General features: G+C 45.6%; 1 protein-coding gene across 1 annotated transcript in view; it reads right to left on the reverse strand.

The window, feature by feature from the left end:
• magi2a (membrane associated guanylate kinase, WW and PDZ domain containing 2a) overlaps nucleotides 1-13875 on the reverse strand; it is a 203351-nt gene that overhangs the window by 5879 nt on the left and 183597 nt on the right. The window contains exons 13-21 of the mRNA XM_070991682.1: nucleotides 13487-13528; nucleotides 13305-13402; nucleotides 12806-12998; nucleotides 9377-9640; nucleotides 8695-8880; nucleotides 7196-7412; nucleotides 6128-6353; nucleotides 4688-4840; nucleotides 446-584 (exon numbers count right to left, since the gene is read on the reverse strand). Coding sequence (XP_070847783.1) covers nucleotides 446-584; nucleotides 4688-4840; nucleotides 6128-6353; nucleotides 7196-7412; nucleotides 8695-8880; nucleotides 9377-9640; nucleotides 12806-12998; nucleotides 13305-13402; nucleotides 13487-13528 — 1518 coding nt within the window. The remainder of the gene's footprint in view (nucleotides 1-445; nucleotides 585-4687; nucleotides 4841-6127; nucleotides 6354-7195; nucleotides 7413-8694; nucleotides 8881-9376; nucleotides 9641-12805; nucleotides 12999-13304; nucleotides 13403-13486; nucleotides 13529-13875) is intronic.

Below are 13875 nucleotides of genomic sequence, written 5' to 3' on the forward strand. Positions count from 1 at the left end.
CACAGACAGCCAGGGTTAAGTGAAGAGAAAACATTCATGTGGTCACAAACCGTGTCTTTAGAGTGGCCCATTAGGAAGAAATAGGGGGAGCCATGCTTGTCACTTTTCATGCACATGGAGAGACTGGAAGATACCATTCCTATAGAAGGGGAAGTAACAACCTAGACCAATCAATTAGTGATAGGTCACTGAAATGGACAGAAGATAAACTAGTATTAGTCAAGATAGAAGAAGACAAATAATTAGGTTTTTTACAGCATAGTGAAATACAGAAACCAGAGAGTATTAAGACAGATCAACCATGAATACAGATGCATGCGAGAACAATGTTATCAAGAGTTAAAGTGATATTAAGACAGCGAAGAGAGGACAGTCTCAGAGTTAGAGGTAAGAAATGATCCTGGAGGCACAGAGAGCCGCTCTGGATTAAAGCTGTGATAGTTACCGTACTCTGGGACCTGCCCGGTACCCCTCTTCAGGAGCAGACGGACACGCCGGCCTCCGGACTTGATCAGCTCGATGGCCCTGGCGTGGGTCATGTCCCGGGTGCTCTCTCCGTTGATCTCGATGATTTGGTCGCCGACCTGGATGTCAGGAAGCGTGTGACAGAGGAGAAGATGTAAATATCTGACAGAGGAAACGTGTGTGTGCGTATTTGATTTTACTTCAGGTCTGAGGCGGTTTCTCAGGGCCGCTGAGCTTCATGTGAAGGGAACTGTGCTTCTGGCTTTCAACACGATGACACCTCTCTGCAGATAAGTCCACAAAGAAGAAGTTTTCAGAGTTCGGTGCCCCGAGGTCGACCCCTCCAACACCTCTGGGACCACCATCAACGCTCGACCTCGATAGCTCTCTAATACTGAAACTACTCTAATTGGGAAAAATCCCTGCAGCCGGGTTCAGCGGTCCTCCCAGAGGAGCGGAGGACATGTTCACATGTGACTGTCGTAAAGGAGCGCACTGAGCTCAACTTAACTCACCTGGATTTAATATGTCAGGGTTTCTTAAAGCTTGTTATTACTCAGAGATGGACGTTAAACTTTTGCTGCACATGAATCTCCCTCATCCAGCTTCAGTCCTGCAGTCAGTGCTGCTGTGTTTGTATGTTTTAATAAAGTGCCTGACGCTTTTCCTCTGTTAGAGATTAAAGCTCTGTTCTGTTCGGGTGTAATGTTGTTGTTTAACTCCTGTCGACACCCATTACTGGAGGCTGCTGTGTAAACAGCTGGAATAATATAAAATATGTCCTCATAGAAGAAGTTATCACATTAGATCGCTTTATTGATGCTCGAGGGGAAATTCAGTCAATGGCTCCTGTTGCAGAACATGTGAATAAATTAGAAAAAGGAAAAATATCTGAGAGAATATGTATAATAATAGTAGTAGTAGTAGAATGATGAAGATGCAGTATTAATAATATACATATATACCATAGTAAGTAACAACGTTTGTGCATTAATTAACCCTTCATGTCCTCACAGCTGCTTACAATCACATTATAGTGTGTTACAGGCAGCTTATTAAAGGTTTATATACAGGGAGCTTCATTTTTGTACAATCATTTTAATGATTTCCACCACAGACGACATCGTCTCAAAGGATCGTCAGGCTGCAAAAACGTTCCAAGCTTTAGGAGCTGTAGTGGATCAGGACTGACGCTGTGCTTAGAGATGTTAGAGGTCCGTTAAAGTTACCGTGAAGGGCGAACGCGACCCGCACCATTTCACATCTGGAACAGCTGGATTAACATTTTCCATTCAAATTTACAGTGTGAACAATGAAGCTTGTACACATGTTTGTGTATGTGCAGCATTTTTGGACCCTTCCTGGGCGTGAACCGTAGAAATGACTGACAGAAGTACAATAGCAGAAGCCAAATTGCTCCATAAACCTACTGGTCAAGTGAACAAAGCTGAGAATAAGAGAGGCAGGTTAACGAAGGTGTTTGCATACCTGAGACTGAGTCGATTATGATGTGGCAGGTTTGCAAATGAGCCAACGACGTATGCAATTTAATATTAACAAGCAGCTCTTATTCTGGTGATTTATGAGGGTCAATATGGATCCATAATTCATCAGCTTTCCCGTGAGCTTCTGTAAGCGTTAATAAGCATTACCAGCCATGAACCGGTGTAATTAATTTCGCAGTAATTCCAACATGTCATTTGGATGGAATTATGGTGGACCCCTCCTCATGGGGGGCTGCTGAGGGACGTACCGCGACACCCTGATGAATACCAATCATCCGCCCATTTAAAATGTCCACACCTGCAGCAGCTCAGTCACCGGCTAATGTCAGTGTTAACTGGACTATGCTTCCCTTCTGTGACCACTCCCCGGTGAACACGTGGAGGGGTCAAACATCAGCCCTCCCTCCTTCAACACTCCCGCTTGGCAGGCCGTCAAGAGGCGGCTCTGAGGCTGACTAATGGGGAGGCTTCACGGGGAACGGGACAAAACACGGCGCCCAATTACGCTCACAAATGGAGAAGTCCTCCGATAATGGCCGGGGTAATCTGAAAGTCAGGAGCGGACTCGAGACGGGAGGGGGTCATTAGGTGTCATTACTGTGGTCTGAAGAGAGGTGGAAGGCAAGACGGTTCGCTCATTAATCCTCACCTCCTAACAGCAGAGGACACTGATCTCCATTTTCATCTCCAATAAAGAGGAACTTAAGTTGAATGGGAGGCACATGGACGCTGAGCAGGGGGAGGCGGGAACGAAGCAGGAGCTGATGCCCACACACAGCTCAGTCTTTAAGTGATGCTTTAGAGCTCAGAGAGGGAATTAAATGTGCTGAACGATTATCTGTAATAACCAATCACTTTAAATAATTTTCTTAAAAGCCTCTGCGCTGCCACTTGAACCGAAAAAGCTTGTTAGAATACGTTAGCGCTCCTTGTTACTGATTAGTTTGTGGCTACCGGGGTCAAAACAGCTTGTTTTTTTTCCTTTTTAAAGACGTGACAAAGTGTCTGTCGAGGAGCGATGACTCGGCTTAAGCTGAAAGCCTCAGAGACGGCAGGGAGTCACGGCGCGAGTGGGCTTCTGGTTTCAGCACCTTAAAACGTGTCAAAGCGGCAGTCAAATCCAAAGCGACAAGCATGTCAAAAGCTTTTTCAGCAGACTCTCACATTTACTTAAGTTAATGCAGACTGATTCCTGTCTGCACTCTGCTGGATGGAGCGCTGGAGGAGTGATCAAGGTGTTGATTTCAACATCCAACCGGCAGCGTTACCGTCCCGCCATCCACCTAACACGAGCCAGGCTCAGTTTATTCTCAGATTAAGATTCCAGTAAAAACATACGATAAGTTCATAAAACACATAACATTAAAGATTAAACCAGCTCCTCATCTCCATTTGAAGCCAGAAGCTATGTTAGCCGCTACGAGCATCTCACACCTGAATCTCCAGCTGAACTGAAAGCGGTTGAGTTGCATTGTGGGTAACGTAGGCGCCAGGTTTTGACAAGGAAGAATGAGTGGAATAAAGGTGATGGTATGATGACGATGATGGATGATTGGTCTGAGCTGAACGACGTTTTAGAAATGTAACGATAAATCAGTGGAGTACTCTTTTACATTACTGTTCGGCCACTCAGAGGTGGTAAAATTATCTAGTATTTAACAAAAAAACACCCACGAAGATTACAGAAAAGTCCACAAACTGAACAAAAGCAGCTAAAACTAGCTCCACCACGACCAGATACAAGAGTGAAATACTGCATATACACTGATAAAACAAAGCACTTTTACTTTTGATACTTTGAGTCCATCTTGCTGATAATAACTTTGCACTTTTTACTTGTGCAGTTCGAATGCATTTTACTTGTAATGGAGTATTTCTGCATCAGGACTTGATCAGACTCCACAGCAGCTTGTACGCCGACGTTAACTCGACCTCGGGAGGGATTCCCTCCTCCTCTCCCACCTGCGTCTGGGCCCACTGGCCTCCATCGACACCGGCGAGGAGCGAAAGTTATATCTCCCCTCGGGGCGTTTTGCACAAATTATCTTTGACAGGTTCATTACAGATAAGGAATGTAGAGCAGACTGAGGCTATCAGCTCCAGACGTAAAGATGGGAGAACATGCAAGAAAGAGAAAAAGAGAGGGAGGAAGCAGACGATGAAGAAGACGTGTTGGTTGTGAGTTTAATTCTGCACCTGACAAACACAGACGAGCGACGGCGAAGCTGTAATTTACATGAAGCAAGTGACTTTTACACACCGGTGAAATTTAGTGTATTTACTATTATTTATTCATCAGAAGCTACTGCAGGTGTCTGCTTTCTCTGACCCAATAGTACAGAAGCAACTACAGCTGGAGGGAGATTTGTGCAGCTATGCAAATGATAAAGTACAATTCAAGTTGGCCCACTTAAATGTTTTATCTATCTTTATCTTTCTGAGTATTATCTGTTACTAAATGCAGAGGAGAGACGAGTGTTAAGAACTTTGGGAGGAGACAAACTTCTAAAAACGCTCGGCCACAAAAGGACGAACCATCTCGGAGTTATTCTGACAGATTACTTCTTAACCGGCTCTGAAAAGCTGCTGTTGCAGCTTTGATAACATCAGACAATTACAGTGAGCGTCCGCCATGTAATCCAGAGAGATAGAAAGCAGCCTGACCTTTAAAGGGGGTGGAGTGACTTTCTTAAAGGAAATGACATAATCACACCTACCCTCATCCTCCCGTTGCGGATGGCCGGTCCGTCCTCTGCCAGCCGTAGGACGAAAAGGTCCATCTTGTACTCCCGCCCTCCGCGGATGCTAAAACCGAAGCCTTTTACACTTTTCTCCAGCTCCACCGTGAAGAAGTCGAAGTCCTGCGTGAGCTGAGACAAGCACAGATCAGACGTGATTAGATTCAGTGTTATCTGAGGAGAAAATGGGCCACGACAGCAGAAAAGAGTCTCAGGACTCAGCAAAGACAAATGCCTGAATAAAAATGGAGCGAATGCAAGGTAAACAAAATACAGCCAAGAATGATGTCACATATAGATCTTACCTTATATTTTAGAAGGCATCAAAAGGTAAACAAGGGAGCTGCTAAGGATGCAAATATCTGAAGTGTCCAGAAGTGTGTGTCAGCTGTGTGTTCTGTCTGCTCAGCTTTACCGACACGAACACCAGCAAAGGGAAAAGTGATGCAATGGAGCCAATGCTGGCGAGCCGAGCCTTCTCCAAAACACACTTTTCATACAGTACATACAGCTTGCATTTATTCTGTTTTTATCCGTCGCTGACTTCCTGCTGGGAACTTATGTCACCTTCAAGTGAAAACTCTGAATTTAATTTGTTCAAAAACAGAGTGAGGTGAAGGTGTGCTGGAGTGTGCTCTAATGCGAAGTAAATATACAGCATATACAGAAAAATTATCCGAAGCAGTCAAAACTATAAATATACCCAAATATCTGCAAGGATAATGAGGGTATGAAGAAGTCAGTATCAACTGTTATAGAAGCACTTAAACTTTATGTCTTTTTTGGTTTGTAGGAGCTCCGTGAGCGGCAAAATATGTCACATCTGTAAGCTGAGCAGCAGAAAGAGTACTGCGTGCCACCATCAGTAGTGTCACTAATGATTTCCTTCTCCAAAAAATGCCACTCAGAGCATATTCTGGTGACAACTCTTTATAACCACATTTAAAGCAGTATAAATACATTTTTTGGCCACTTGAGGGCAGCAGAACACTCACAGACCATTGCTTTATAAAGTTGTGGCAAATGTTTAAGGAAACAGTTTCCTGTTTACGACTTCCTGTTTCTGGCCTTTTGATGAATGTAAGTGTCCTTTTAACTCCTTTGATTCACTGTTAATACAAAACATTGATGAACGCAGCTTTATGGGAACTTTACCTGCTTCCTCTTCAATATCCATATTGGTATCGACCTCAAAGATCCAGCATGAGTCCAGATAAGAATGAATAAATTCAATCTGATGCTAGCTCGCTAACGAATGAATCTTAGCTCTGTGCTGCTAAAAGATGAAGACTGACTGTGGACATTGAGACGTTATTGGTTGAAAATGGTCGGTTCAAGAGGGGCGTCACATTTTGGTTAACAGAAAGAAAACATGATTAGATATTTAGAACAATTTCCCGCTGTGGGAAACTTCCTTACTTGAACTGGTGGCATTCGGTATTCTGGGATGGTGAACTGCCTGGCGTCAGTAGCTAGCTGTCTGTAGTCGAGCAGTGGCGGGTGTCTGTAGTCCAGCGTGGGAGGCTGCCTGTAGTCTGCCACAGGAGGGTGCCGGTAGTCCACCGGCGGCTGTCGGTAATCTGTGAACGGCGGCTGTCTGATGTCTGGTTTAACATCCTGCCTCGCCTTCACCTCTGACCTGTAACTAACAGACCAATCAGAACGGAGGAAGCATTTGCAGGAGGATTTCCACTGCTGTCACTGTTACCTTTGGACATGCTACACGGCGTGTGTTATGTTTGGGAGCACTTAGCCTGCTGTGAAAATGATGCTTTCTGACAAACTGCTGGGTCATCCAGCGCTGACAGAAATGACTTGTCTTCGCTGGCGCTGACAACCATTGAACAAGACTCCAGCAAGGAAATTAAACTGTTTTTCCTCACACATCACATAAAATGTTTATAATAAAAACAAGTTCTCTGCGAGGCTGAGGATGCAGAGTACAAAGAGATTTGGATACTGTGCAGAGCAGAGGGGAAAGCCAATGACATGGTAGATTTTGGACCCCTCTAGTTCCTGGTAAAATATTCAGCAGATCTCTATAAAGAAGCAATTCATGTAAATAATTTAGCAGTCCATAAGAGTTAAGTGATGTTATTCAACAAACTGGGGAGATAGAGAGGAGAGACGTATAAAGAAGAGGAGATGGCGATATAGAAAAAGACAATGCCAGTGACAGACAGAGAGGAAGAGGTGGAGGAAAGAAACTACGAGAGATGAAGAGAACAATAAAGTGAGAGAAAGGTAGAGAGAACGGGGACGAGGGGATGAAAGTATCTGACTCACTCATACCTGTTTTTTCAGAGGAACACTGTTTTGCCCCTGAGACAGATCGAGGGCTAGTCTATAAAAATGCTTCACTGCATCAGAAAATCAAGACAGCTGCAGATCTGACACCGGAGCAGCTTTCATTAGAGCTGTTTACCGCCACGCTGAGAGGAACTCGTCATGCTCTGTAACCTGGAATCCTCATAAACGCCGTCTTACCTGCTCTCGTGGGTGTAGGTCTGTGGTGGAGGGGCGGGCAGCTGGGTCACGGGGCTCTGGTGTGGCACGGGGTTGGGTTGGGTCATGGAAGGGTTGGGTTCTGTCCCTGCTGGGTTGGGCTGAGACCCAGCGGCGCTCGGCTGCGTCTTCGGGCTGTGCTGATGGGCCATGGGGCTCTGCTTCTCCGAGCTGGGTGCTGATGGGGGATTGCTGATCTCTGGGAAACAAAAAAAAGACAAATTTAATGTATTTTTAAGCTTTACTGAAGAGTCTTTTTGATGCTTAAATCTGCATGGATTGGTTTTTTTTTTTGGCTACTTAGAGGCAACATGTAAACACAAGACTGGCACCTTTTAAGGTGATGTGATGAATTTATTAGAAAATAATTGCTTATTTATACACAAGCAGCAACCTCAGAAGCTGGAAATGAAGCCAGTGTGGAAGAAAACTGCAGTTCCTCCAATGGCCACCGGAGGCTGACTGCAGAAGTGAGTCAATCCCCCCTTTTAATATGAGGGGGGGGTCTATCTATAAACTTTATAACCTGGTACACAAAAAGGTTTTGGTCTCTAACTATATGATATTATAGTTTTTATAGTCAGGCGCCGCCAAGATGGTCAGACGATCTGTGACAGAGACTGCGGCCATGTTTTCTACAGTCTGTGATTAAACACCCAGCGGTTACAGAGCAACGTTAGCTTTCATTTGGAGTCGTGTTTCTGGTCACCTGGTGAAAGTTAATCCAATACTCATCCTCCTTCTAGCTCTATTTTTGGTCTCTACCAGCTCATATACCGCCATCACCTGTTGATCGGAGGAATAGCGTGTAGCGTGCAGCTGCATGCAAATCGCACTACTCACACGCACAATGCAGACAACACAGAGACCTGCTAGAGCCGCATAGTGCTACTAATAATCACCTTTAATGCAGCTCTAAATACCGAGGTTATATATGTCCATGAATGACAAAGCATAGAACAGAAAAAGGAAGGCAAACCAAGCGTCATTATCATTTAATTAAAGGAATACAGCGTGGAGGCTCTCTTAATGTAAACTGAAAGTCAGTCCTCAGTCTTAGTAATTAAGTCAGTCTTGCTTGCTTCAGTATTTTTAAGCCACTTATCTGTTCTAGGTGGAAGTCTCACTGGTATAAAACTCTCTAGCAGCATAAAAGACGAACGGAACAGAAATCACACACATTTTTCAGCCATAGTGAATTCTGTGTTATTGCAACCACAATGAGAAATAGCAGCTCCGTACAAGAAATTGCATGCAGAAGTGTTATGAGTGAGGAGCTTTTACAGACCAGGGGAACACAACTCATGAATATGACAAGTGACAGTAAATCTGAGAAGAAATCACAAAACTCATATTACAACTTTCACTTAATGGAGCCAAATCACTCACTGTCATAAATCACTGTCTTCCCTAAGCAGTGCAATCTCAAGCCCTCGTCTATCACGTCCACGTGTTGTGTGCGTGTCCACGTGTCTGCTCACCTTCCTGCGGTATGATCCTCAGGGTGACGCTGAGGCCCGCATCCTTGATCAGCTTAACGATGTCGGCGTGCGGCATGTTGACGATGGACTGGCTGTTCACCGCCAGTATCCTGTCTCCCACCTTCAGCTTCCCGCAGCGGTCGGCCGGGCTGCCCTCGATGATGCGGCCAATTTTATGGGGCACAGCTGTTGGAGGATTGGAGCACAACACGCTGCAGGTAAAGACGCGCTCGGCAGCAGCAGATTGGAGGATTACGCCTGTGTGTGCTCACACGCTGCTCACTGACTGACTGAATATGTCTCTGTCTCTCTCATTTTGCTATTCACCCCAGGCTTACGTAAGGCATCCAGGTTTTTTTTTTTTTTTTTCATGTGTGTGGGCGATGCACTGATGCTCACGGCAGTGTATCAGAGATGTGTGTGACTGACGTGCCGTGGGAGGGCATGTATAATTGAGGAGATAGAATGAGAGGTGCTTCACTTTTTATTGAGCCACGACCTCTTCTTACACTTAAGTTTGGCACTTATCTTGACATGATACTGACTTGACCTGGTACTTTATGTGCGTCTACGAGCTTCCGCGCAAGCTTTGGCACTTGTTATGCAGAGTAGAGGATGACTGATGATGCACGAGCATGCACTTGACTCCATAAAACACCACTAAAACAATTGCTGGACTCACTGTTGGTGGCGGCCGCTTCGGGCCGGTTGAGCGAGCTGATGATGACGAAGCCGAAGCCTTCGCTCTCCTTTCGATTGATGATGACATCGCTGGGTTGTGTGTTGGGGGTCGACGTCCGGTCAGAAGGGGCGGCGGTGTTGCCCATGCCGGCGTTGGGTGCCTGGGTGCTGATGGTGCTGTTGCCATATGTGAAGTCACTGCGAGGGGAGCTGTGCTGCGTGGAGACAGAGCCTGGGCTACGACCGTTCTCTGGGCAGGACTCACCTGTAGGGGGAGCCAGAGAGCTGAGCAGACACATACACAAAGCCAGCCGTGATCACAGACACATTTACCCAGTCCTCATCCTGAGTCAATGTGCTAATGTTTCAGTTATATCATAATATGCTAATTACATGATGAAAAAGTCTGTGTTGTAAGTTTTGTGACTCATTTTGAAGGCGCACAAAAATGGATCCAATCAAATGTGATTTTGGGCGACCTGCTGACCTGCTGCATGCAGGCTGCGGTAGCTGAGGTGTGTGTTTGGACACCAGAGGGTATAACAGCACAGGTGAGGGAGGTGGAAGCTGACAGTCCTCTACAGCTCTGTATTGCACTGTTTTTAGTGGCCCAATCAGATCTAGAGGAGTGGACACCTTTTTGGGAGGGAGTTTTCTTTTTTCTGACTCCATATTTAATCTTATTTCAGGTTTGTTTTAACCCCCCATTTGCAAATAATCAATATATTCTGTTTTTGTGTATTGAAACGTAGTGAAATGAAAACAGAGAGGTAGCAGGAAATTCTCAGATTTGTACGTGAGTACAGTACTTGAATAAATTCACTTTCCTCCGCTGGAAAGATCTAATTGGTGGACAAACACAAGCGGCATTTCTAGGAGACCCAAAGCCGCCTGTCAATTACTGAATCTTTTTCATTGATTTCAGCAATTTAAGATTCCTGTCACTGTCTCTCTGCTGTTCTTACACGGGGAAAAATGACCAATGTGCTGCATTAATCGCTTTGGGAGAATCTAAGGATAATTCTGCATCGGCAAAAACAATTAATCTGGCAGGAGTACTTTTTTCTCCTCCCCCATAAAATTGGACAAGCCGGAGCTGAATCTCATCCTCGAGAAGGATCAAGAAGCAAACACGAGACAGTAAAACAAAACAGATGAGCGAACGCAACGTGGTGAAACACATCATTAAAATGCAGCATCGCGTCTGTGCAGCCAGAGCGGGAGCAGCTTCTTGCACCTCTAGCTTTTTTTGGCGTGTATGCATTCTGGCACACTGACGGATCAAACCGTGTGTTGTGTTTTGAGAGCACACTGAGAAGCAGCGCTGCAGCTTTCTGTCGCTAAACAGCTGGGAATTGAAATTGTAACTTCAGCTTACTGATATGAAGTTACAGCGAGATCTGTCACTGTAAAAAGGTACATACCCACATGTAGTATTTCCTTACACCAAGTGCACAAATAGTGATTTTATGAGGAGAAAAGTAGTCAAAAAGTAGAAGTACCACCTGGCATTTGTTTGCCTCCAACAACCAGTGAAGCTGCAGTTCACATGTCTACTCAGACTCATGCAGTGAAGACTTTAAAGGAATATAATGAAAGGTATTGAGAGGTCTGATTCCAGAGAGAGACATGCTGTCTCCACCATTTTTCCAGAGGACTGACGGAGAGCTTCATCACATGGTGCAACGACAATCACCTGAAGATCAATATCAGCAGATCCAATCAGCCTGTGGTGGACAGTTTCACGGTGGACGCCCAAGATTAGAGTCACCAATTGAGGATCTGACCAAATGTGAAATATGGTCACAATCTGCCTTCTGCTCCTGAGTTATGGTGCTGAATAATGGCCAGAAAAGTGTTTCTGCACAACATTATGATGTCACAGTGAAGCTGACCTTTGACCTTTTGGATATAACATGTCATCACTCAATGCATTTTTGAGGTCACACTAACCTTTGACCAGCACGATGTAATCTAAATGAGTCCAAGTGCACATTTGTGCCAAATCTGAAGAATTTCTCTCAAAGCTCTCCTGAGATACCGCGTTCACGAGGACGGACAGAAAACCTGAAAACACAGTGCCTCTGGTCACGGTTATTGCTGGCGCTGAGGCATGAAGAAAGAGGACGAATTGTGTAAAATGTGGGGCTTGCGGTGTCGGCAGAAGTATGAGCTCAGAGCAGAGAGCGGAGTCTGACACCTTGCAAAGTGCCAGTGGGAGTCAGACAATTAGGATGGAAGTAAGGGCTGCAGAAGAGGCCAGGCATGAGTCAGACTGGAGCCTTTGGTGAGAAGAAATTGACAGAGAAGGCGGAACAGAGTGGGAAGAAGTGGATTGGTGAGAAGAGTGTGAGCATGTGTGTGTGCCATCATGTGTGGGGAGGCAGTGATAATGAGAACAGGGGAGGCCGGAGTTCACGTGAGGAAGCGGCGCCCTGGGCGCCGGGCTCAAAGGCGAAGGAACCTGAAGAGCGACCACGGAGCAACGTGTGTGAGCAACAGAGTGTGTTAATGTGCTTTTCTGGGAGGGCCTCGGCGTAATTACTCAGGGAGATTAGTGCTTCAGTTTTCCGACTGATTAAACGGCGTTTCCTGAATCGTTGCAGGACAAGAATCGTAGTGGCGAACAGAAAAGGGGAGGGAAACAAGAGAAGAAGAACGAGGACAGCCAGAGATGCGAGAAGCAAAGCCTGTGAGATCAATTGGCTTTAGAAAGCAGCATCCTAAAGCTGCTCTGTGCAGAATTAACTGTGTCCTTTAAAAGTCCACCAAAAATTGATTTTTTCAGTCGGCGAGTAGTCAGTTTATCCAACTTATAACTCGGCTGTATGAAGGATAAGGACGCCGATATTTCTATTTCTTTTATTATCAACAAATCCCACGTGAAAAAGACCAAAACTGTCTCGGACTGCTTCGACTCCTTCACTCTGTTCACGCTGAATTAAAACATCATAAATATTTCATTTAAAATAAAAAAGCTACATGATTTCCTAAATCAGCTGGGCACTGTAGCTTTTAGCAAATATGACTCAAACAGGGCTAAAGAAAGCTTTTACTGGGGACTATTGTCAGCTGTGGAGTAATACAAACATCCTATCTGGTGCGGCTCATTGATGTGTTTTAATAGAGGAATAATGGCTCAGAGGAATAATCTTATATCAGGTTTAGGCGGCACACATAATACTTGGTTTTGTTCTTTTTTAATCAGATGTGTTTACAGTAAGAAAAGTAGAGAATATCAAAATAGTCTGAGGGTAAAAATATCTCACTGCCCTCTTCTCCATAACTAAGCTGCATGTTTACACTTTGGATTTATCTCTTTGCTCATGTTTCTCCCTGTCTATACTACACAGCATCAATAAAGGCTAAAAGTGAAGAAATAAAAACTCCATCATCACATTAAGGAAGTACTGACACCTGATCAGCTCACCTGCCGGCTGCACCCGCCTCCTGATGACCAGGTTCACCTGGCCGTTGCGCGCAGCCCCGTGCATCAAGTCAATGACGTATCTGTGTGGCTTCCCCACCACCGGGATCCCGTCCACAAACAGCAGCTCATCACCAGGCCGCAAGCGTCCATCCAGGTCGGCCGGACTCTTCTCGATGATGGCGCCGATCAAGATCTGTTGTCACATGCAGACTGTTAGACGCAGGAAGTCGAGGTCGGACGACGCGGCTTCAGATGCTGGACTGTGAGTGTCGCATGCAGTGGGTGTTAAGGTGGTTGTTATAATAATAATGTGATTCAAATCTTGTTTTGTTACTTTAACAGACAGCAAAAGACACCGAAGCAGCCAGAGCCAGCACTCTCTCAGGGGTCAAAGGTCAGGGTTAGGTGTACACAGTGTGTGTAGTGGGTTAGAGAGGAGAAAATGACAGGGTTCCACGCCCATCGCCATACGAGCCTTCTCACGCGTCTCCGGACTCACAGGCTGGCCTGCCTCGTCCCCGCCCAGCACCCGGAAACCGAAGCCGGACTTCTGCCTGCGCAGGTGCACCTCGATGTCCTGGTACTCCGCTCCTGAAGCTGCACCACCACAGACAACATTAACGTCCTGCGTCTTCACAGTTTGTTTTGCTAACAATGTCTCTGCAGAGGCGACGTGTTTACCTGAGGAGTCCACAGGAAAAACAGTCCGTGGTTGTCCAGGTTCTAGAAAAAGATGCAGGAAGCAGCCGTAAACAACAAATGCACACAAACAAACACGAGTGCACACATCGACAGACAGCACAGCAGCAAACGCACATTCTCCCACAAAGGCTAGAACAAGGCTGAAAGGCTCTGCCTCAGCATTAATGTCACCGCAAAATTTCTGCATCATCCATAAAAGTCAGGCGGTGCTTACAGCGTGTAATATACCCGTCCCTTATTTACAGTGTGAGGTGGGACGCAAGCACTGATCCGCAATCAGGGGCTTCACGCGACGCCGTGATCTGCAAAGAGGCAAAATGAACTCAACCGCAGACAAGTGGCCGCGAATGAAAAATGGATTCCAATTG

The sequence above is a fragment of the Chaetodon trifascialis genome, chromosome 22 (genome assembly GCF_039877785.1).
Source record: "Chaetodon trifascialis isolate fChaTrf1 chromosome 22, fChaTrf1.hap1, whole genome shotgun sequence".
Classification (NCBI taxonomy): domain Eukaryota; kingdom Metazoa; phylum Chordata; class Actinopteri; order Chaetodontiformes; family Chaetodontidae; genus Chaetodon; species Chaetodon trifascialis.